We start from the raw sequence: 25,839 nt of genomic DNA, 5'->3' as shown, positions 1-25,839 counted from the left end.
AGGATTTTGCACTGAAGCTCTTGACTCAGTTCTAACGGAGATTTCTAAAAAATGGCAAAAGGGAATAGGGTTTAGGAAATCTTTTCTATGCCTAGGAATGTAGGAAATGATGAACAAATTTAGTGGAATCAAACTAGGCTACGTCTCACCATCAAGTCGAACAGATTTTGACACGAGCTTAGTGCAATCATCTAAGGTATATCTCATAGATTTTCAAATTATTACCATATCAATTGAATTTTACTTGAATTTTACTTGCCTTACCTTATCAACAATTGAATTTTACTTGCCTTACCTTATCAAGATCAATCAGACTTTTAAGCCTTGTTTGTACAAAACAAGATCTGACGAACATATCACTTATCTTCTCTAGCATCAATTCTCACATTGACAATTGGTGATTTTGCCTTCATTTGTACAAAATTGGCAATAATTAAGCCCTTGTTTGCTCAAGAATTTCGGTTTTTTCCTTTCTGTTTCAATTATCTCTTTTAGGTGGCCCTTTTGCTTGCATTCGCTCAATCACATGTTGGCTTTTACATATCCATTTGCATAAAATTACCTTGCCTATATCAAGCCTGATGTGGTGGCTTTTAGGTGTTCACTTGTCGGCATTATGAGCTTCATTGGTCCTTAATTGCATTTAGAAACTTGATCGGCCTTTTTCATGTCATTTGCACATCCTCATTTTCAGCTTTGTGAGCCTCATTTGTATAAGCAAATCGGTATTTCCATGTTCATTCATAGCAGATGATCGAGTCGATCAACTTCTGATTGCTTTACCTCATCAAAGTGAATCGGTCTTTTGGCTTCCATTCGTACTAGCAAACTGGTTTGATCAGATTTTGATTTCCTTCTTGATCCTGGGCAGATCGGTGCTTTTGACTTGATTTGTATTAGTTGGTTGAATTGATCAAGTTTGGGTTACCTCATTGCACTAAGGCAAATCAGACTATTGGGCTTCATTTGCACAAAGTCTTTTGATGAAATTTTTTTTTATCTTTGTGTGAACAAGAATCTTCATTGCTAAATCGGTCACGAGAGCTCCATTTGCATGGAATGATGTGATTTTTCAAATTTTGCTTGCCTTCACCTTTTGAATCCTTCTTGATTTGGGGCTGCCATCTATCTCTTCCAATTTCTACAATTATAGAAACAGGATTTGATAATTGAAAGCCTAGAAATGAATCATCCTAAGGCAATCATAATGTTCAAAACTCTACAATGTTCAAAACTCTACATATGTCTGATCCAAACCTACACTAAAAGATGTTAACCTAAATCAGGTCTGAGATTTAATGAAAATATCTTAGAAATTGCAAAACAACCAGATCCCTTCCGAGTGAATTTCAACACAGTAAATGATGTTTCCAGGTCTGAGATTGCTCAGAAATTTAATCTAAGAGGTGGTTTAAATTCACCTTAATTCTGTTTGCTTGAATTTGATATGGTTGATATTGCTCTTAGTGGCTGATCAAATTTGTTGGTATTGCTTGAAAAATAACCTTAATGCTTGCTCAAATCTTTATCTTTGCTTTCTACTCTCTCTTTTTATGATTTGAAGGGCAGAAATTTGTTTTTGTTTAGGCCTGCAATACTGGCTTCAATGCTTGATAAGACCCCTTTTAATGTCTGATTTGACCTTAAGTGAATTTAAATCTCCAGTGTTTTATTTATGTGACACATCTTTTATTTCCAAGGCCAGCTTCCTTATTACTTAAAGACACACCTCGCCTCATGTCTCATCGTGGATTAAAGGGGCTTAGGCATGTGCCATAATTAGAGGTCAAAGGGAAGGGTGAGGTGGATACTCCTTTCCTCCCTTTTCTTTTGGTGTCTTAAAAACTTTTTCTTCCATCTTTAGAGTTTGGTGGGGCCCAAGCAATGTGTGGCAAGGATTGATGAAGGTGTGTGGTAAGGAAAGGTGCCACGTGAGAAAGGGAAGGAGAGGATGTTGGGGGAAAGGGAGACATAAGGGATATGGATGTGGGGGATGTAGGGAAGGGTAGGACATACCGTGGGGTAAGTTAGATGCAAGATGTCGGAGGTATAAGCGGTAATGAAAGGAGTTAGGATATGTTGGGGAGTAAAGGGAGTTGGAGGTATAAGGGGTGCCAGTGCTGTTGTTGACCGTACAGGGAGGTTGTATGTTGGGGAGTAAAGGGAGTTAGGATATGTTGGGCTCGGATCTTATACACTTGTTGCGTCCTCACCTGGAAACCCCTTTCTGCTACCATCCGATGCTCAAGTGCGGATTTCACCAATATGGCTGCCTTGGCCATCACAGTCCTCCTGTGCCTAACCCAAACTTGTCTACAAAACACGTTTTTCAGTCTCAGCTTCCACCAACTGCTACGCAATTGATACTGTCTCCCTAGCCAATTTGTCCTCGATAGCCACCCGTGCTACTCTCCCGGCATCCAACTCCAGGGTACGCTGAACTAAGTCTCATGCGACTAGTGCCTCCAACCTGGTGGTTAGCTCCTCCCGAGCCCCCCTGTGCATCCACCACGGCAACCTCACGTCCCGCCGAGACATCCTCCGAGTTCCTCAAAGCGTACCAGTCATGCCTAGAGGTGGCCACAATCCACTGGCACAAATGCTAGGAGACACCTCAAATCCTCCATCACACTCCCCAAAGGCTAAAAACTGAACTGAATAACTCCCTGGTGTCATACAATTGTGCGGACCTGCAATGCCTTCCCTCAAACTCTGTTTGTTCCCAACCTCCAAATCCGTCTCCCTCTACGGCTTATGGCTTCCCCGCCAATGCTTAGCTGCAGACTTCTTTCTCACAAGACGGACAACCACAACACTTCCCGTGGTCTTCTGTAGCTCAAAAAAAAACTGGGGGTCTGGGGGCAACGCCCCCAGCGGGGTCGAGGGGCAGCGCCCCAGCGGGGTCGAGGGGCAGCGCCCCTCGCGGGGTCCTGGGGCAGCGCCCCAGGTCGAGGGGCAGCGCCCCCGCCGCCAACACCAATTTACAACCTTCAGAACCCCACGAAAGTCCATGGCCCGCATCATTTCTGTGTTATTTTATGATGTCAAAACCCTTCTTCTACACTCCAATATTTTCAGTGTCCAGGCTCCAGATGTCATCGAATCATTTTTCAATCCGTTGTCGTTTTTTTTTTTTTTTTTTAGGCACTGTAATGTCCCCAATGGCACCCCGGCCATACAACCTCCCTGTACGGTCAACAACAGCACTGGCACTGGCATAGGTACACCCATAGTTGAACTACTCGCGACTCGGCTCGACAACTCGGCAACTTAAAAACACACTTAAACTTAGTAAAAAATGCATTTTTTTTTTGCAAAATTTAATGAGAAGATGCATCCAATGAGTCAATAAATGATAACACAAAAGAAACAAGCTGATTCTAGATATATTTAAATGCAAAGTGTCTACAAAATCGCATCCTCATGAGGAATGTTGATGGCTGGAAGCCTGGAAGCAAAATAGTAAATTACTAAATAGTTTTTGTTAAAACAAAAGTAAATACATCATTACATATTACAATTACAACTTCCTCTTCCCAGCTCTAGCAAAAACATGGGGAGAGGTAGAACTAGAGGGTCTAGACTGTCTAGTCGTATAAGTCTGCTGTGGGACTGGGCGTGATTGTGCCTCCTCGCTTGGTATGGTTGATTGAGACTCATCCTCCATCCTAGATGAAGCTATGTCTCCACCTGCCTTTGGCACTGGCAATGAATCCTCATCCTCATCCTCATCCTCATCCTCATCCTCATCCTCCTCAATGTCATCCAGCCTGAAACCAAATCCACCCCCCTCCTCCATAGCCTGCCTCTCCAAATCAGTGATGTCAGTGTCGGAAAACAGTGGAGGATGCTCCTGTGATGTCCAATCACTGTAAGGATCTATATCATCCAAGTCAATTGGACCACCTTCTAGTTCCTCTACCTTCTTTATGTGCAATTTAATATTATATTGCACGTAGACAAGGTCATTGAGCCGTTTCTGCGCTAACTTGCTCCTCTTCTTCGTGTGGATTGCTTCAAACAAGCTCCAATTGCGCTCACAATTGGATGAACTGCAAGGCTGACATAAGACTCTGAGGGCAATTTTTTTGAGATGTGGGGTGTTTCCACCCCAATTTTGCCACCAAGCATCTGCAAAATAAATAAAATGGAAAAGTTAGAAAGCAAAGGGAAAAGAGAAAACATAATTTATCAATCATTTTAGTCTTTAGATCCCAAAATCCAAATGGCAAATGTTATACTTGGGGTTTGAGTGGTTCTTCCTCTCCTAGCCAGCTCTGAAGAGAATAGCTTACCCCTTCCTCCCTCATAATTTTGGAGCTCACTCACAATGAGGTCTCTCTCCTCAACATCAGGTACCATCCTCTCAATGCATGTACTGAGGCCCTCCATGACTTCTCCATTAGAATCTGAGTAAGAACCCCCAAACCTAAAACGAGGGTTGAGGAAGTACCCTGCTGCATGAATGGGTTGGTGGAGCTGATTGTTCCACCTCCTATCAACAATTTCCCAAATGGGATCAAAGTTGAGCCTATCCCCCTTGTAGTAATTTTTGATAGACTCCTTGGCCCTATCCATGGCCTCATAAAGATATCCCATTGGGGTTTTATCCCCATCCACCAAGCGAAGAACTCGAACCAAGGGCTCTAACACCTACAATTGAAAAATACAAATTACAAAAAGATCAAAATTTAAATAATGAAGTTACAAATTAGTAATGAGAGACTTGAATCAAGAATAATTAAAATTTAAAAATTAAAGTTTTGAAGTAAGTTAGTAACAACCTTCACAATCTTTGCAGCCCTTTGTGCAAATTGGCTGTCGAAGACTATGCATGCGACAACCTCTCCTTCAGGCTTCTTTGAATAAGGTGAGTTAAGCCATTCTCCACTCACAAACATTTGTTTCAAAGAAGTCAATGCAGCAAGAATGCTTTGCAATGTCAAGAAAATCGTTGCAAACCTTGTGACACCAGCTCTCACCAAATCTTTCCCTTGCGTGTGTTGTCTCATCAAATTTAGGACCCAAGGGTGATTGTAAATATATTTGGTGATCCTCCTTGCATCTTCCACAACTGGAGTCACCCACTCAAGTTTTCCTATGTCCTCCAAAAGAAGGTCAAGGACATGTGCTGCACAAGGTGTCCAAAAAAGAGTGGGTGCCTCTCTTGGAGGATTCTTCCTGCAAAAGAAGAATTTTTTCTTAAGAAATATGCAACCAAGTAAAACAAAGCCCACAACAAATGAGAATATTGCTAATGCCTAAAGGTGATAATTCAAGAGGATTCTACCTGTTGACACATGCTGCTGCATTATCTGTGATGATTTGCACCACATTCTCTACCCCCACCTCCATGATGACATGCTCCAACATTCCAGCTAATGTTTTTGCATTTTTCACCTTGTTGGAGGCATCAACAGATTTCAAGAACACTACATTGTCCTTGCAAGCGACCAAAAAATTGATGATGGTGCGGTTCTTGCCATCTGTCCACCCATCAGAAAGAATGGTGCAACCATAATTTGCCCATTCAATTTTTTGATCCTCCATCACTTCTCTTGCCCTAGCAATTGCATTTGTGAGCAACCTGTAAGTGCAAAGTGAAATTAGGTCTTAGTACACAATTTTGATTTAAGAAACAAGAAATCTAAAAAATAATTAAAAATGAAATCAAGTGGACTTTGTAGTAATTTACTAACCTCCCACTCAAATCCCTGCGAGAAGGGGCCTTGTACTCCTTTCCTGAAACTGTCATAGTAGTCACCAAATTCAGCCAATAAACATTCTCCACCACATTGAATGCAATGTTGTTGACGTACCAAAAATCAGCAACTGCAATGTCAGTTTTCTCATGTACCTCCTTATTCCATCCATTGGCCTCTAATGATGGTTGTGCTCCAGGTGTGTTCCTGGGCACAAAATAATCACCTATTGACCTTGATCGTCGTGATGGAAGTGGAACAGTGCCAGGTACTCTACTAGAGGAAGCAAAAGCAATGGGCGAGGTGATGGTGGGTTTGTGGATACGTGGGCCATGCCGAGAGCCCACTATGCCCTCAAGTGCTTCTTCTTCCTCTTCAAGGTCAATAGAAACACCTTGAGATTGAGCTATGGCTGATCTCATGGCTAGCTTTGCCCTCTCCCTTTGCAATTTCTTCTCTTCCCCAGCTGCAAGTAGGGCATTCATTTGTCTTTTTATTTCTTCACTGGTCCCAGGGCATGCCCTAGCATCATGCCTATCTGTTCCTGCAAGGTGGTATTTGAGGCGGTTGATGCCTCCATGAAGTATTCTCTCACACTTTATGCATATAATTGACCCGGGATCGGGTCCCTCATAGGCATACCTCCATGCCCCATCTCTAGCACTTCTAGGACGGGTGCCTATATATCCAGATGGGCATGGATCTAGTGGCCATTGATCCCTTGCCATGATTAATGCTTACTTAACCTACACATACAAAGTGAAAAAAAAAATTAACATTTTAGTTAAACAATTTAGCACTAAGCAAACTATCTACATTAGTTTAAATAAATTTAGACATCATTCGAAGTTTTTTTACAAAAAAGTAGGGTTTGAATTTTTTTTTGAAAACTAGATTCTTAAAAAAAATTGTGAAAATTCAACAAAACTTGTGTTAAATCTTGTGTAAATAACTTAAAAATGATTTAGACTACCTAGGAATCATTTGTAATCAATCTAAATGCAACAAAAAATAAACAAATTGTTTTAAAAAAGCATAGGAAAAAAAAAAAAAAACTTACCTGGAATCTGATTTTCCCTTGAAATCCCCTTCAAATCCACTTGGAATCACTCAATAATCACTCCAAATCACCTTGCAAGCCCTTCCAAGTGAGTTTCCCCCTTCTCAGCCCAAAACCATATTGAGAAACAAAAAATGAATGCATTTTATGCCGTTTTTCAGTTGATAAGGGAACGCGGGCGAGTTTTTGGCAAAAACTTGGCAAAAACTAGGCCAAAAACTCGGCTAGTTTTTGCCAAAAACTCGGCGAGTTTTCCTGGCGAGTTGAAGTCATTACTACTCACTAGGTCCAAAAACTCTGCGAGTTTTTGTCACTCGCCGAGTTTTCGGCGAGTGTGTCATCTATGGGTACACCATCTTTTTTAAGGCAAGTTTTGATGTCTTGTTAAGGAATGCCACATATATGGGTTTTCGCTTGATTGTATAAGCTCAAATACTTGACACTACACTCTTTGCAAATCCTAATATACCTCCCATGACCTCAAACCAATTCTATTATATCAATGTACTTTCATGGAAGAGATTTTGGATTTGTTTTGAAGTGGAATTGGCCCATTGAGCCAGTACTTGCTACTACTGTAATTCTTATGACATCAAGTTTGATAAACAATACTTTTGAAACAAATAAAAACTATATGTATATAACCTATAACTTCTTTTTTTTTATAAGCATGGTGATATATTTCATAGAAGAGTGAAAAGAAAAGAAAACAAGCAAGTATGTTAAAAAAACATTCCTCTTTTCCAAAAAAACTGTCCCATGATTTCCTTGGCAGTAAATGGTCTCTTGCACACAGTTAGGATTAGCAATGCAATTGCTTTGGAATCTTCAATGATCAAGCTTCAGCTCTCTTTGTGTAACGACAAAAAAGAATACAAGTTTAACAAAAATCAGTAGTTTCTATTTTGCAAAAATGGGGTGAAGTGAGTTTGTTTTAGTTTTTCAAATAGTTTAGATGACACTTTTAGTGTTAGGAATGATTTTGGTGTTTCATAGAAAGTCAAACGTGAAAATTTTCTAAAAAAGAAAAGAGTAAAAAACATGTAAAATCGGATCAGTTCATTGTGGTTCCTTCTAGGCTAGCCTGGGTTCATTTGGGATGAACCCAAAATACTTAAGCTGCACCTTGTGTGATCTTGCAGACGTATCAACCTGGATCACGAATCTTGTTTGAACTTGAACGAATACAGGGGCAAATACTAGCAAACTGGCAACATAGAGTAGAGTAGAATAGAATTCATTTATAAACTTGGAGCATGGGATAGAACATATGGCCTCTATTATGGTGTATCCATGCATTTACCATCAGGTTGATAGAATCCAATAGAGTAGAATGGAAGAATATTCATTTATAACCTTGGGGTTTTATTGAATAACATTGCATGCTTTAATCTGTAGACGAAGATTGGACATGGCTTTAATAAATATTCTAACAGTCATCATCATGATGCAGTCTTGTCCTTGATTATCTCTGCAGTCTTCTGGGATTGTCTCCAGCTCTGCAGGTTTTACAAAGCACTGGGGTCTTCTACAACTTCATTACAGGTTCCTATGTAAAATGGCTTTGTCAAAATTTGCACATTAACTTTATGTAGGAAAATTCAAGGTAATCCAATCCATACTTTCTGATTTAACCAATTGCTCTAGTAATCCATCTGTCTAAGAAATAAATAGGATTACACAGTGCTTCTGCTATCTGCATTCCTCTCTAGGAGATTGTTATCTTTGAAGCAAACTTATTAAGGATGCAAAGAACTGAGGTGAGGGTGAGTGAGAGTGATGATGGGTATTTGTAAATAGGGACATGAATAATCATTAATTTCTTATACATGATGTTAACTTGATGCTTAGATGGGAAGTTGTTTCAGATAAAACTACATTAATATGTGGTTCTTTGCTAGCAGAGTTTCTTAATCACGCTCAGCTGTTCAGTCTTCCTCTTTGTCAACTTCTTCTATGCCCTCGTTGCCTCAATGCTCTATTTGATCCTTTGTCTTCGGGTTCAGATTCGGGTATGGATTCGCGGATTTGGCAAAAAAAAATTCTTTCTTGGGTACGGGTTCGGGTTCGTCCGTACATACATACATACATACATACATACATACATATATATACATACATACATACATACATACACATACATACATACATACATACATACATACATACATACATACATAGATATATATATATATATATATATATATATAGACTAAGTCACAGGATACGGCGATTTTCATGGATGAGGTTCGAATTTAATCGAATTTCCTCTATAAAGCACTGCTATCCGCCTCTAAACACAACTCAGCTGGTCGTGGGTATTCTTTGTATATGCTTTGTATCTATTGGGTCATGGGTGTCTGCAACTGCTGGGTCGCCCTCGGATTTTCTCCAACAAGGGTCGCTATTCTGATAATTTATTAGAAGTATACATATATTTAAAAATAAACAAAATTATAGAAGGCGAGTTTTATCCGAATTTTTTTTCGAATTTTTCCCTTGTCGAATTTCATCCGAATTTCATGGCTGTCGAATTCGAACCTTGTGACTTAATATATACCTGGACCGGACAAGAACCAGGACCGGACAATAACCAGGACCTAGACCCAGCCTTTTTCCCCAAGAACTGGTAGTCCTGCACAGGTGGCTGGGCAGGACCTGGGTGGAACCTAGGGAGAACCAGGCTCGAACCAGGACCGGACAAGAACCAGGACCCAGACCCAGCCTTTTTCCCCAAGAACCGGTATCTGAGTACAATACCATCCTTGCCCAAGTTCCATCCATACCATATATAGACTCGACGGTTGGCCAAGTTGCCAACTGTCACTAACTACCAACTACCCCACGGGAACCTTTTGGCGACTCAAGCATAAGCAAACATAAACACCCGACCCCACTATAAACTAACATGTGTTATTGACCCCTAACATCAGCCCCCCCAAAAAAGTAGTCGTCTTCCAGACGACCAAGACAACAAGAGCTGGAATAACGAACAAAAGACTAAGACTGAGAAGGGGGAGGAGGTGTCCCTGTGGTACTCAAAGAAGGTTGTTGCCCTGTGTGGAGTCTGAGGTTCTTCTCTGCTATCAGCTGCTGTTCCCGTGCCTTCTTGACGATATGTGCGGCCTCCAACAGTTTTTTGTCCTTCTGCTCCATCTGTAGAGTAAGCTCAACCACCTGTGCTGCTAGTACCTGTACCTCCTTCTGCATGCTGCAACGAGCCTCATAAGTTGTCACCTTCGTTTCTAGCTCAATCTTCAGGTTCTTCTCTACCTAACTTTGCACGCTTCTCCCCTTCCTTCTCCAGTTTTGCTGCATACGGTCGCTAGGTCTGCTGCTCTATCTGACTCTGTCGCATCTGCAGGTAGACATCCCGGAAGGATCCTTCCATACTGCTCATGGTGGCGCCTAAGGTGCCCACTCCCTCCACTAATCGCATGCGCATCCACTCTTGTACCATCTCCGACGTACTACTGTCTGGTCACCCTTGCTGCTCAAAGTGGCGTGCAAACTCGTCCGCGCATCCGGAAGTCATGAAGTGGCACAGCTTCTCAGCGTTAGCAGAGTTGCCGGCATCCATCTGTCCAGTCAACTGTGCCATTCTGCGTGCCATATCTGAAATCCCCTGTAGCTCCCCAAAGGACCGCTGGAGCGAGCCTGCTGGATTGCTAGGGTTTGGCAGAGTGATGTGAAGACCTGCCAGTAGTCCTCCGAACCTGCTCTCCTCAACATCGATGATCTTTGGGTCCTGTCCACCACTTCCTATTGCTCTATTTTGCTCCTCAGCAAACATCCTCTCATCCTGATCTGTGATAGGGGTGGTCCTATGTTGTGTCTGGCTCCGTCCAACTACCATGGCGTGTGGTGAAGGCGAGGGGAGAGGGTGAGGTGTGAGTGCAAACTGCCCTAGCCACCCATCCAGAGATGCATCTATATCCTCATCCGTCAATGTGTCTAGTATTGCCAACTCCTCCAGACCATCTCCCATCATCGGTACATCCCTCGACTCATCTCTCCCTGTTGGTACCGTACTAGTACCTGTTGTACTAGTATCTGCCATGCCAATACCAGTACCCGCCGTACCAGTACCGATCTCTTGTACGACTACTTCCTCTGATACGGTTGTCTCCTGGACCATTCCATTTGGACTATGTTGTACGACCTCCTCTGCCACCGTATGGTCTGCCATTCTCCCGCCACCTAGGTCACTACTCGTACGGTTAGGCCTATTGGTACATTCTGTGGCCGGTACAACTTGTGACTCGAGTACAGCCAGACTGATCTGCGGCAGTGACACTCGTTGTTGTGCCGGTGGTTCTCCTTCATCAATTCTCCAGAACAACACCCTAGTGGTCTTACGTCCCCTATGGGATTGGCCATTGTAAGTGCTTCCTGTGGTACCAAGTGTGCTGAAGAGAACAATTTTGGGGGTGTAAATTTCACCCGCGTGCTTTTCCACTGTGCTCGCAGCCCTCCATGCTGCTCTTCCTCCTCCTCCCCTTCCTGTTGTTGTGATTCCGCTTCCCCTTCATTCTCTCCTGTTGCATGTGGTGCCATACGGAATCCCTCATCTCCACTCTCCTGCTCCTTAGTTTCTTCGGTCTCCTCCTTAGAATCCTCGATACTGCTGTCATCTTCAACTTCAACGGACACGTCCAGTTTCCTCCTCTTTGCCGGCTGTGTGATGTCACCAAGCGTGTCCAAATGGGCATAATAGTACATGGACGACTTATTAGGTTCCACCCTTCCATGCGGTTTGAAAGTCCCCCACATCTCTAGCGGTACTTGCAGGCGTACGACATCCAGGAATAGGTTGATGGCGTGGTGGCACATGTAAAATGTCTTGTGTTCCAGCTTGAGGAAATCATGAATCCTCTCAGCTAAAAGCTGCCCCCAGTTGTAGACTTTGCCACACTTAATGCCATTCATCAACCCTATCATCCAGATGGCTATGTCGGATGCACGACTGGCCCCTGTGAACCGACTTTTTACCAAGTCCATCAACATTCTCCATTCTCCTGGTGCGATAAAAGAACGCTTCAATCCCCTACTGTCAGACCAGGCGCTCTTCCATTGCTCTTCTGTCAAGTCATCTCTGCATACCAAGTCCAACAGCCACTTCTTTTTCTCCTTGGTGAGCTTCTGGGTTGGCTTCGCTGCAGATGCTCCCTTCTCGGGTATACCAAATACCTTCCTGAAGTCGTCCGTCTTGAAGGAAACCCGTACCGTGCAGCTTTGGAACTGACTGATGGAAGCCCTTTCCTAGCGGTTGTATCCAGACACCATGGTCCGCAACACTGACTCAAAATCCTTGATGTTGAATGTCGGCATTTGAATGACATGGTCTACCTGTGCTTTCTTGAGGGAATCCTTTATCACATGGTCGGAAGGGGTTTCCTCCCACCAAGTATGACACTCACTGCCAGTCATGCTCTCGAAGGCTACATTCTCGGCAGTGATTCCCTCCAGATCTTTCTGCACTTTTGGCTTGATTTTGGCCTTCTTGCTGCTGCTGGATGGGTTTGTAGCGGTCATGGTTGCATTGTTACTGCTTTGCCCCGTTTCCCTGTTTTTGTCCAGTCCTTGACCGTTATTATAACGGTTTGCAAGTGTGACTCGCTAATTTGTACGGACCATTGGACCAACTACTACCTCTACACCGTACGGATTAGTTCGTAGACTTACCTTCTTTGATCGTATGGTCTCTTCAACCTGCACCAACTCTGCACTCAACTCTGCACAAATGGCACAAATTTTTGTACTAATGCCTTAAAACTTTTTATGCAATTCCTCTCGGCGTCGGCAAACCATACGGTCCCCTTTCTTCTGCTCGTACGATATTCTTCCCCCCTGCGTTGACAATTGTACGCTATCGTACGGACTTCCAATCTCCTCGTACGGATTGCAATGTATGCCATACGAATTGCCTTGTGCTCGCCGTATGCTGTGATATGGATACCGTATGCCGTATGGTGGGGGTCAACACAAACCGTACGACTTTGGTGTGTGCACCGTACACCGTACGATGTTTTGCTCTATGATCGTCGTACGGTGTTTTGCTCGGTATCTCGCTCTGTGGTCGTCGTATGATGTTTTACTTTGTGGCCGCTGTATGGTGTGTTTGCTCTGTGCTTTCTCTTTCGTATGCACAATCCGTACGTCGTACAGATCAAAATGTGTGCACTGCGTCCTCTGCTCGTTCGTACATGCAATCCGTATGCCGTACAGACTCCACTTGCTTGCTATGCGTGTTGGCCATACGGCCCTTCCTGCACTCTTCTTTTCTCCTTTGCCGATTCTGCTTCCACTGTCTTGACTTTGCCTATGTGCTGTGTACAAATGGGCTTTGTAGGGCTTTATATAATCTTTTGACCTTTTCAGGGTTAGGGTTAAGCCCAAATATTTTATTCTTTTTATAAAATAATTGCTTGTTTTTATTAATTGTATTTTTCCCTTACTTATTTCCATAACCTTTGCCTTACACTTTAATTTTTTTATGCTTATAAACCCTGGCCTTTTTATTTCTTCCACGTACTTTTCATTTCTGATTTTCAGTACCCCCTTCTTTAACAATTATTTTAAAGTCTTCAGGCAATAATATTTTTTAAATTCAACCTACCATACCTTCAATATACTAAGGTATCCCAGGGTCCGTTTCTGTCTTGCATTCGGCCCTTTCTGATCCTTAGGATAGCTTGTTGCCTTCTTAGATGCCACTAAATTTTTTTCGCCCCCTCAGTTTCCTCTTTGCTGTACGGATACCTGATTTTCTCTTTGTTATTCCCTTGCCATGCATTCTGTTTTCCTTCCATCTTTTATTTAGCTCTTTGTCAGCATCTTCGCTTCCTATGTTCCTCTTTACACCTGAGGAACCACCTTGTGACCTTACCCTTATCTCCGAATTGTGCAACCACATACATACGTGCGACATCCTCCTATAGCATTCTTGTGCACAACACGTCCCCACGTACTTCAGGTCCCATATCTTGTCAACTAACAAAGCTGGTCCCATCCCCTTATACCGCCCGTCAATGTAGCGGTCTCCGTACTGTTGATACAATTTTACTTTTTCTTCGTCAACCTCCGGAGGTCCTGCGGGGTTAGGGATCACCCGGTACAATGAATTTGGTCCAGCTTCCAATTTGCCTGGCTGGGAGTCAATGATGAATAGGTCTTCTGTTTTCAACACCATCTTTAAGCAGGGACCTAGAGTTGCCCCGTACTCTTCTAAGTCAAGTTCTTCTGCCAGGTCTACAGTTTCCTCCTCTTTATTTGCATTCTCGGCTTTCCTTCGGGCTTCGCCCTCTTCATCGATATCGTATGCTACATACCCTTCTCGAAGACCTTCATATGGGGCCCACTTCTTCCAATGTCCTGAAATTCGTACCCATACAGCTGGATCCCCAAAATACGGGTTTGTCAGGTGCTTGTGGGTCGTGGGAACCGCAACACCTTCCACCCGCTTTGGCACAAACCGTTCTTCCATGGCTGCAATAGGCTTTGCCCAATCTTCATCTCTCCGATAGGGCTCTGCTTCTACCACCAGGTCTTCGTCGACTTCCTTGCTCTGGCCAATGGTCTAGTTCCCTTTTGTAGCGTATCCCAACATGTTAATCCCAATCACAGGTTTGTTTCGTTCTTTGTAGATTTTCAGTTTCAAACCATTCACTGGGTCCCTGATTGGATTGTTATCCAGAGTGGATAGCTTCACCGCCCCATTCTTGTTGACCTCTTTGATCTTATAGGGTCGAAGCCAACGAACTTTAAACTTCCTCGGTCAGAGCTCGTTCCGGCCGTTATACTTCAAAACCAATTGGCACGACCGAAAGTTGACTTGCCGTAGGTGCTTGTCATGCCAACACTTCCGCCTTCGTTGTGCTACCTCCATTGCCCATTGTGCCATCACCCTTCGTTCGTCCAGTTTCACTAGGCTGTCAAGCCTTGCACTCAAGCTTTCTTCATCACCGAGTCTATTTTCCACCGCCACTTGTAGACTTGGTATGGTGTACTCGGCAGGTACCACTGCCTCCTGTCCATACATGAGCTGGAACGGGGTATGCCCAGTAATGACCTTGTAGGTTGTGCGGTAAGCCCACAGTACAACTGGTAGCCTTTCCTGCCAGTCCTCCTACTCCACCCCATATGACTTATAAATTATTGACACCAATACCTTTTTGGTTGCTTCTGCCTGTCCGTTAGCTCGGGGGTAGTATGGACTAGAGAGATTGTGAAAGATTTTGAACTCTACAGTCATGGTACGGATTACTTGGTTGACAAAGTGCTCTCCCCTGTCACTGGTGATTTGAAGGGGAATCCCATACTTCGTGACGATCTATTCATACAAGAACCGTGTCATACTCAGAGCCATGTTATCTAGCAAGGCTCTGGCTTCTGCCCACTTAGTGAGGTATTTCGTAGCCACTACAATATATTTGCACCTATGCATGCTACTCGGCTTCAAGGGTCCTACAAAGTCTAAACCCCACCGTTCAAATAGCTCCTGTGGCTGAGAGGGAAAGAGGGGCATGAAGTCCCGCTTGAGCTACTTTCCTGCACGTTGGCAAGTGTCGCACCCGACCACCCACTCCCTGGCGTTAGTGTGTACAGTTGGCCACCACAGACCGGCCAGAAGTACTTTACTCGCCGTTGCATTTGGTCCCATGCGTCCGCCTGCTAATCCGTCGTGTGCTTCCTTCAAGACACTGGGGATTTCCTCCTTCATAACACATCTCCTGAGGATTTGATCGGGGCCCATTTTATACAACAGGCCATTGATCAGTTGGAAAGTCTTACTCTTCAGTGCCAGCTTTCGCCGTTCCCCCGGGGACATCTCCTTTGGGAATGTGGAAGTAGAGAGGTACTGGCCGATCTTTTCGTACCACGATGGTAGTACTGCAATCTAGAACAAGTGTGCATCTAGGAAGTCCTCGTTCACCCCTTCGACCGGTTCTTCTGACCGGATCCTTGATAGTTGGTTGACTATCACATGGGACTTACCTGGTCGCACAATAATGGTGAAGGTGAATTCTTGCAAGAGTAGTAGCCATCTACTTACCCGGCCTTGGATAATTGGTTTATTGACCAAGTACATTAGTGCCTGATGGTCCATGTAAAACGTGAACGGAGTAGCCAATAGATGGTGGCGAAACTTTTGTACCGCATACACCATCCCGAGTGCCTCCCTCTCCGTTGTGCTATAGTTTCGTTAAGCCCTTGACAAAAGTCGGTTGGCGAAAAAAATGGAGTGATCCAGGCCTTGCAGCCCTACTTGTTCAAGGGTAGCGCCAATCACAAAGTTGGAGGCATCAGCGTATACATGAAACTCTTTATTCCAATCCGGGTACACCAGTATTGGTGCACTCACCAGCCGATCTTTCAATTCCTTGAAGGCTCCTTCCTGCTCCATACCCCATATGAACGACTTTCCCTTCTTGTCAGCTTGTCTAGGGGCCAGGAGACTTGTGCAAAGCCTTTGATAAATCTCTGGTAGTAGCCAACGTGGCCTAAGAATGACTTCACCCCTGTTACATTCGTCGGATTCTCCATGTTGACGATTACTCCTATCTTATCTAGGTCTGTCTTCAAACCTTCTTTACAAACAATGTGGCCAAGGAGCTTTCCTTGCGGTACCATAAACCTACACTTCCTCGGGTTAAGAGCTAGCCTAGCTTTCCGACACCTCTCTATACATTCTCCGAGCGCCTTTAGATGGGTGTCCTGATCACTGAAAATCGACCAGTCATCCAAGAATGCCCTGAAGTTTCCTACAGTCATTTTGTCAAAGATGTGTAAAATTATTCTTTGGAAGGTTGCCGGTGCATTACATAACGTGAAGGGCATGCGATTGTAGGCGCACACCCCCTCTTCCACCACGAATGTGGTCTTTAGCTTATCCTCTTCCGCAATACTTATCTGATTGTATCCCTAGAGCCCATCTAGAAATGTGTATATCTTGTGCCCAGCTACTTCTTTCAGAATGCTATCAGTGAATGGGATTGGGAATGGATCTTTGATTGTTACTGCGTTTAGGTACCTGAAGTCTACGCATATCCTTATCTGATTAGCCTCCTTGAGAGAAATGACTATTGGGGAAACCCAGTCACTTGTTTCCACTTTGAATATGATCCCAGCCTCCAACATTTTGTTGATTTGCTCATTCACCTTGGCCGCATAGTTCTTGTTCATCCTGTAGGGTCTCCTTCGTACGGGTTGGGCTACCGGTATGAGGGATATGCAATGTACGCACAATTCCGGTGGTACCCCCTTCAAGTCCTTGTAGGTCCAGGCAAAGATGTCCTTGTATTCCAGAAATATCCCGAAGGTCGCCGCCTTCAGTACGGGGTTCCAGTCATCCCCTACAATTATCACCTGCGGGTCCTCGTCTTTGCCTAGATTGACTTTTCTCACATCCCTTTCCTCGTACTTGATGGGTTTCTCTCATTTGAACTGTTGGGTTGGTGTGTCATCCAATCATGCCATCCCTTCCTAGTACCTACCGTGCTCCGGAGGAAATGACTGCTCTTCTGTATCGCCACTTGATTCCCCAATCTCACATATTTGCAGCATGTGGCACTCCGGGTGGAAGACCTCATAATCCTCCATCTGCCAATGGAAGAGTCCGGCCAATGAACTAGTTCCATCTTCAAAGCATCCGTCCAGTTCCAACACTCCTTTGTTGGGTTCCCTCCCTCCTCTGTCTCCTTCGGAACCCCACTCCCATCTATTTGAGTCCTCCGAGTCGGAGTCAGACGACGCAAGCTCTTCACTGACGGACGGATTCCTCAGGTCAATCACATACTTATGACCTTCACTTTCGAGTGAGAGTGTATTCTTCTTCCACTTATGATTGGCTCTAGCCATGATCAACCATCCCCTTCCCAAGAGGGCGTCGTATGCTTTTCTCTCCAGTGGAATGACTACAAAGTCCAGAAGGAATTGTTGTGTTCCGATCACCACCTTTTGTGCCATGAGAGTCTTGAGGGGTTTGATACCGTGCTGATCCGCACTGACGAGGTGGAATGTTGGTGGCCAGAGGATAGGCTTGCCAAGACCTCTCCAAGTTTCTTCCGGTAGCACATTGACTCCAAACCCGCCATCCACAATGGTGTTTGTGAGCTTCTGTCCCATTATCTCCATCTCCACCACGACAGGTTTCCGCCCAATATTTACGGCGAGCAACATAGGGTCTATGGCATCCATACCGAGTTGCTTCACCGGAGCCGCACTAGGTGGTTTTGTCATCGTCTGGTGTTCCTGGTTGACGATGATGTCATCGGTTGCATTTGTCAGGGCCATCCTCAACTGTGGCATGGTCTATAGAAGGTCAAATAACCATACGGGTATAGTGGTCTGTAACATCTGCTTAATGATAGTTTTTTCCGGTCCTGACCGGAGTGGGTTACTGGCAGCCGGGTGTGAGGCCCTCTGTTCTTCTGCCATCCCCTGTTCAATGTCTGCCCTAGCTTCTTGGAGTCTTTCCTTCTCAGTGCGAGGGTCAGGATACATGGCTTTCTTGTTTTGCAATCTTGTGATTGCTAGTACACCTTCCTCCGGTTCTTCTACCTCCAGCATATTCACCCCTTTTTGCTTTGGACACTCTGTGTCCTCATGATTCCCCGAACCGCACCATTTGCACAGTAAACTTCCCGCGTCATCTCCATTTTGACACTCCTGTGCAAAGTGACCCCATTCGTTGCATTTCCGGCATTGGATCATGGGTTGCCCTTTTGTGTCGCATTGAATTCTACTCCTCGGCGTGTTATTATTGGACCTATTGTTACCTGGCCGATTGTTTTAGTACCCTCCAAGAGAGGCGTCAGAGTTTGCTGCCGGCTTCAGAGGTGTTGCTGGCGGTGTGACTTGGTCAGGTTGGGCGTAGAGCACTTGTGTGCTCCATGCTTTCAAGTTGTATGGGTGTTCCTTAATGGAATGTCCCATTACTTGGCAAATGTCACATAAGGCTTTTCAAGGGCAACTCCCCTTAGTGTGCCCTTCTGTCTTACAGTCTGTGCACCATAGTTCCTTTCCTTCCTTGCCACTTTCTTTGTCAGCCTTTAGTTCTTTCATCATCCTCATCATATCCCTTCATAGTGCTTGTATGGTCTTGTACTCCCCATCGTTGTCTTCATCCGTACTGTCACCATCACTCACCCAACGCTTCCCTCGGGATGTCTTATTTTCACTCTCAATATCCATCGCGTGGTTGTATGCTTCGTCATACGAGGGCGGAGGGACCACCTTCATCTTCCGTCTGAGAGATGGTACCAGTCCTTCAACAAACCATCTCTTCTTCAAGCCATCAGCCGGCTGGTTCTCCATTTTGTTGAACAGTTCCCTCAGCCTTCTATTATAGGCCCGCACACTTTCACTTTTTCCCTGCTTGGTATTGTAAATTTCCGCCACTATTTCATTGTCATCCCGTAGGAGTTTGAAATCCTCTTGGAAAGCCTTCTTCAGATTGTTCCATGATGTTTTATACTGGGCATCCAGGTCCGTATACCCATAGTTTAAAAACTCGTGGACTCGCCACGGACTTGCAAGTCTATGCGAGCCATGAGTCGACTCGCCAAGGACTCGCGAGGCGAGTCCATTTGAAAGACTCGCGAGTCTTTTGCACAGATTTGCGAGTCTTTCAGATGGACTCACGTGACCCAGAAAAACCATCAGGCAATGATTTTTTTTTCGTTTTTTTTGCCTTCATTTGGCATAACTTCCCCCCTTTTTGACTTTTTTGGGGGTTAAGGGGTAACCCTAATTGGACGTGGGCCAATAGAAAAATATAGGGGGAAACTGCGCTGATGGAAGTAGGGAAAATTTAACCTCCGAGTTTGATTAGGCTCCATATAACAACATAATTAGCATTGAAGAAATCTTGGTATTATACATTTTAGAGTTGAAAGTTTGAAACTATGAGTATGAATGATGAAATTTCAAATATTGCGCGTTTGTTGATCATATGACATGTGTAATGTTTCAATTATGGCTCTTATGTTCTCTAAGTGCATTAATTTCTTTATGTTTTTTGGTAAAACTACGGTTTTTTTTTTGCCGAGTGCTTTCCGAGTCTTTCACGAGTCTTTGACGCGTCCAAGTCTGAGTCCAAATTTTTGGTTTTCCGAGTCCGAGTTTTTGAACTTTGCGTATACCAATCAATTGCTATTCCTCACAGGGTGGCTAGAAATGCCTTCAACTAGTAATCCTGGCTGTCCTAGCCATTTGCCTCCCAAATGGTCACGCATATCTTACAATGTTGTACATGATCCTCCGACCCATCGCCCATGAATTTTGGAAGCTTTTGTTTCTCTAGAGTGTGTGCCATTGTTTTTGTTTGGAAGGTTTTATGTAGCACTTGGAAGTTACTATATGCCCGGAAGGTATTATGTGTCTGGAAGGTACTGTACGCTCTTGACCTGGTTGGACCCCTGTTCGCAGGGCTTTGGTCACCCTTGCTCCTATAGTCCCTCCTTCCCGGGGTTTCTGGATCTGACCCTTCTATTTTGGTTCCCTCTGACAAGAACAAATTCTTGATGCTGGATAATGTTGTTTCAAAAATATTGGCGATCTCTTCGTGAAGATCCAATACCGCCTTGTCTCCTTGTTCAAAATACTCTGACGGGTTGCTCTACGACTCGGCTTTGGAGTCTTCTTCTATTGACATCGAGTGTGGGGCTTGGTCGGCGAGATCTTCCTCTGCTATGTCTGGAAGTGACAGGTTCCTGGCGACCTCCTCCAACTCCTTCCACGTACACGACCTTTGTCTCTCCCGACTATGACTCCAACTCACACTGAGACTTCTGCTATGTTCCTCAGGGCTCTTTGAGTCAGCAGCATCCCTTAACCGTCGTCTCTGCTTGGCCTGTTCTTTTATGCAGAGAGATCTTCGTACAGTTCCCTCGTCCACTCCTTCGGTGGTAGTGGTACGTTTGTCTTTGTTTGGCCGTAGGGGCATTAAGTGCCAGGGGTACGGCGTCGACTTGTCTCCCTTTCCTCTTCCTCCCTACTGTTCCGCTCTTCATACCTTTGGAGTACTTGTTGCCGACGGAGTTCCCGTGCAGTTTCTTCCCTCCGGTCTTGGAGTGCAATCAGATTTCTAGTGAGTAACCTTGGAATACTTCCGAGCATATCAAAGGCGGGAGTGCTGACGGTGAGTTCACCACGTACCATGCCTTCAAAGACGGCTCTCTCTTGAGCCTCCCTCTGCACGTACTGCGTGACCGACACGTCCCACAACTCTACCAAGTCTGTCGTCAATTGATCCTCTCTTGCGTCTTCCGCGGTACTTTCTTCGTGTGTGTCACTGTCTACGACAGTTAATTGCTGGTTGAATGGCTGGCCCATTAATTCCTTTTGTCTGCAGCCATAGTTATCTCCAGGTTCGTTCAGGCAATGGTGCCAAAATGTTTAGTCCTTAAGGTGAGGTTGGTAAACTCACGGATAAAACAAAGATATCCCACACGTACCAACAATTCATGTAACAGGAAATTAATATATATCAAAGCATGAACAACAATAACAGAACAACTCTGACAGAATAATGATATCTTTATTGAATTCTCAAAAGATGCTAGTACAATACCATCCTTGCCCAAGTTCCATCCATACCATATATACACTCGACAGTTGGCCAAGTTGCCAACCGTCACTAACTACCAACTACCCCACGGGAACCTTTTGGCGACTCAAGCATAAGCAAACATAAACACCCGACCCCACTATAAACTAACATGTGTTATTGACCCCTAACACAAGTCGTCTACAGCAATATGGAAATCTGTTTAGCAATTTAAAGAAGAGTCTATGTGATCAATAGTAATATCAATCAGAAAAGTATATGATGGAAGTATAATACAAAACATCGATGGAAGACAAACTGGTGATCTGCATGTTAATTGGTTGTATGATATTAACATATTCTAAGGCAGTAATTATTGTAAACAAAAGGCAATGAATAAAACCATTAAAATGAAAGTCAAGCATATAAGACAAAATTAGAATAACAACAAAAAATGAATAAGACAAAACTAGAATGAAACAAAAATTGAATAAGAGAAAAATGTCTCATACAAATCGTAGCATATGTAAAAATTAACTTAATCAGCAATTAAAAGAACAGCGATTCAAGGAAAGACTCAAAGGCTGCAATCTCTTTGTTTTTGTGAATAAAGACAAAAAGTATATAAGACAAATTTGTGTTATTAACACTTCATCAAAATGGTTTGATTAAGAAGCAAACACATAACAAATAAACAGGTGTGATTATATTTTGAAAAGATACGACTCTTCAATAAAGCACCTATCCAAAAGGTTTTGACCCTTAGATGTAAGGGTATATATAGAGACTAGAAGTGGCGTGGAGACGCGTTAGTGTAGAAAAGGAATATACCAATAAAACATGCACAGATCTGCATATGAAAGATTTGAGAGTTTATTTTATGAGACAATAGTATGTTGAGAATTGTCTATTGAGTGCTAAGTGTGAGCAAGCAATAAAATGAAAATTTTCTGAGTAAAAGAGCAGATATAAAGGAAGAGAAAGAGCAGAGAATATAAAGTATAATTTAGATTTAATTCTGAATATATGAAGAAAATATCAATGTTATTTGATGCACAGATTTGTAAGAAAAGTTTGAAAAGAACTTAAAGGCAGCAATTTAAGTTTTCGAAGACAAAGGTTGTGACTATTTGAAAAGGCATATCTTTTACAAGAGATATTTGGAGAAGTATAATAAGAACATATTGAGAAGAGTTTGTGTAGTGTATGTGGAATTAAAAGATGGATAAAGTGCATACACCAAGAGAGAGAGCGGTATAATTCTGGGGTATATAAGAAGTCCATAAGCAGATTATAAAGACGAGACTGAGATCACTTTGGAGCAGATTTATGATCAGTTTTGTAATAGATTGAAGGAGGACTTGATGTGCAGATTTTGAAGGAGAGGTTGTGATCTCTTTGTGACAAAATTGTGATCAGGATTATAGCAGATTTGAAGAAGAGATTTATAGCTCTTGTGAAGACTATTTGAATGAGAGGCTGGTACCTCTAAGTGAGTAAGGCGTTGGTGCCTCTGATTGAATGAGGGGTTGGTGCTTCTAGTGGGAAAGTGTCTCACAAACAGAATTAGTGGTTGGTACCTAAAAGTAGTTTTCTATATATAAGGTATTTTACTGTGGTTTTATCTTTTAAGGGTTTTCACGTATATATCCTGTGTTCTACTTTGCTACATGGTAGTTAAATTTCATGTGAATGTTTATATGAAATGAATATGCTTTGGGATTAAGTTATGTGCTTTATTATTGAGTTATTGGTCAATTATAGCCAGGTCTAGTTACAATTTTGATTTATTTTTTCTGTATGTCAATTATTAACATTGCATGTCTAAAACTGTACAATTTTGAATTGTTGTGGTTCTTGAGATCTTCCTGTAAAGAGAGAAGCAAATCTTAACATTCTTTGGCTTGGAACACTCATAACAGCTAGATTGCCTTTTACAGGATCTTCCGAATTATGCCCAACAGACAGTACCGATATTCTCTCTGCCTCAGGAATGGCTATGGTGTGAATCTTGGTGTGGAAACGCTACAAAATCCAAATCCAAGACAATTGATCTGTGCAATAATCCAATGACGAAGGAGCCTAAGCTCCAGGTATGATCCCTTTTCCACGTGTTCCTTGGTCTATGGAATCTGTCGAATATAGTTTCTTGTTATGATTAGTTTGACAATGAGTATTCATTAGTATGCCCCTTTTTATACAACTATGTTGTAGTAATCTTTTTGAGAGAGAAGGAAAAATAAAACTATTATAACTTATTTTCATACTTGGAGTAATTATCTTCAAGTGAAACAAGCGATTTTAATCGGGAATTTGGGATCCAATGCTAATTATATTTACATAAGATATTATATTATATTACCGTACCGTAGTGTAATATTTCTTCACAGACCCTTTAACACATAAAGGAACCCTTCGTTTTGGGAACTCGTGTTGTAAATGGATTTCTTGTTATGTCCTAATGAACTCTTTGCCTGGATCATACAAGCAATCATTCTGATATGTCCGAAAGACCTTTAAATAGGTAGACACTTTGATATCTGAAATAGCTTTCTATGGATTTGAGCGTAATGATTTAAAATTCTTGCATTGCATTTCTCTTTAGGCAATATTTAGTTAGTAAATGGATGAATTAATGGTACATTAATAGTGTTTAATATGCTTCTGAATTCAATAATAAATCAGGCATCACATTATACAAACTAAAAAACATTATCCGCCTATTAAATACTTAAATCCCATGTTAAATATTGTAAAATTCTGTGTCCGCCTATTAAATACTTAAATCCCATTTTAAATATTGTAAAAATGTATGTCTTACATTTGAAAATTTTGTCAGGTTGCCTCCAAAGTTGACGTATGTCATAACTTGTAAGAGATATTATTAGTGTTATTGGTGGTGTCATTTTATGATGTGCTTTTTCTTTAAATTTTAAAAAAAATCAACTTTTTCCAGTGGTGACAACATTCTACAGGAGACACAAAATCTCTGCCAGTATTTCTGTTCATTTGATAAGCTATGCCCATTTTGTAGTATTATAAGGAAAGAGAATGTCTGTCACACAATTCAAGAAGATGAGTTCATGATGAATGATTTGACATTATTGATTGGTTGAAGGAGGTTATGACATCTTGCTCCCTGCAACTTTACAAAACACCAATGTTCAGTATCTTTGATCTAGAAAGCTAAGAAAATGCCTTTCCCAGAATTTAGGGCTACTGCTTCTGAACTATCCTTGTACAGATTGGTTCATAGTCTTGCATAGCTTGGGACTTTCTAGTGCTGAATAATTTATACGGCTCAAATCAACATGCACTTTATATGTAACTGTGAAGTTAATAAATGAAATCTAGTAGTTGTGTATGCAATGTGCATTTTCTTTAAACTTAATAGTCTTACCATATTCCTTGTTTCTCAATATTTGATTCTAATTTCAAGTATTGATGTTGAAATCCTTGATTAACAAGAATTTTGATATCTTAAGATTATAAAATCTCATGGATGTGGCCTTGCAGGGTGCTAGGCGTATAGTTGCTGAATGGCCATCGCTTGATGAAGAGGCAAGAAAGTTCACAGCAAAAATACTGGGTGAAGAGATTGGCTCCCAAATAGAAGAACCACAACCAGCCAGCCCTCCTCAAGATTCCAGCAGCGATGATGACCATGATGAATTGTAAAACTATGTTCTTTGAGTGATTACAGATGGAAGAAATTTTTGTAGCGAACTATTTGAGTACAAATCTCTTCTGCAAATAAGAAGAGAGCAGTGTAATGTTTACCCTTTGATTTATTTATTTATTAGTTTACTTTAAAGGCAATGATTTATTACGGATTTGTCCTCTTTACTGGATGCGTCAATTGGCTGTGTTTCCTGGCCATGTACTGTTACATCTCACTGACCTAGTGTGGTCACTAGTGGAGGTTAATATAATTTCATTTCAATGCCTATTAAACACAAGTGCCCTTCATAATTAGTTTAATTTTGTGTAGTTATCCACAATATGCATCTTATAATCTAGCCATCCATTGCTCATGCATCTTGTCATCTGCACCTTGTTTTTGGCCTTCCAAGCCTTCATATGCTTTGCAAGAGAAAAACCTGACATCATTTTGATCAAAGGTAGCATTTGTTAACAAATTCTCTTTGAGAATGGAGTATATTTGATATGGATAGACTAGGGTTTGGCTAAGCATGATAGTTTTTTCAAAGCATACCAATATGGTCGAACATATATATTTATAATTTTACGTTCCAATATCATATAATAAAAGTGAATGTTTGCTTCCTTTTTATACACAAATGCAATCTAAATGTACTCTAGATATTATGCCTGCCTTGGCTCAAAGAGACACTCCTTGAGATTAACACAAGAAAAAGCAAACTTTTTTTTTGTTGCTATGGATGATGACCAGATTCAATTGTAACTTTGCCCCTACTATCAAGGGTGTTATACAATATTTGAAAATTTTGCATGAATGGGTGTCACATTGTGATTGAGATAAGGTAATGTCACATGGAAAACTT

General features: G+C 42.4%; 1 protein-coding gene across 1 annotated transcript in view; it reads left to right on the top strand.

Annotated features, from left to right (window-relative positions):
- LOC131055195 (UDP-glucose:glycoprotein glucosyltransferase) overlaps positions 1-25,272 on the top strand; it is a 221,810-nt gene extending 196,538 nt beyond the window's left edge. The window contains exons 36-37 of the mRNA XM_057989792.2: positions 23,254-23,406; positions 24,830-25,272. Of these exons, the coding sequence (XP_057845775.2) occupies positions 23,254-23,406; positions 24,830-24,991 (315 nt within the window). The 3' untranslated portion in view covers positions 24,992-25,272. The remainder of the gene's footprint in view (positions 1-23,253; positions 23,407-24,829) is intronic.
- Positions 25,273-25,839: the final 567 nt, after the last annotated feature.

The sequence above is a fragment of the Cryptomeria japonica genome, chromosome 3, assembly GCF_030272615.1.
Source record: "Cryptomeria japonica chromosome 3, Sugi_1.0, whole genome shotgun sequence".
NCBI classification, from domain to species: Eukaryota; Viridiplantae; Streptophyta; class Pinopsida; order Cupressales; family Cupressaceae; genus Cryptomeria; species Cryptomeria japonica.
Note: the sequence above shows the minus strand (reverse complement) of the source record. Positions and strands in the feature narration are given on the sequence as shown.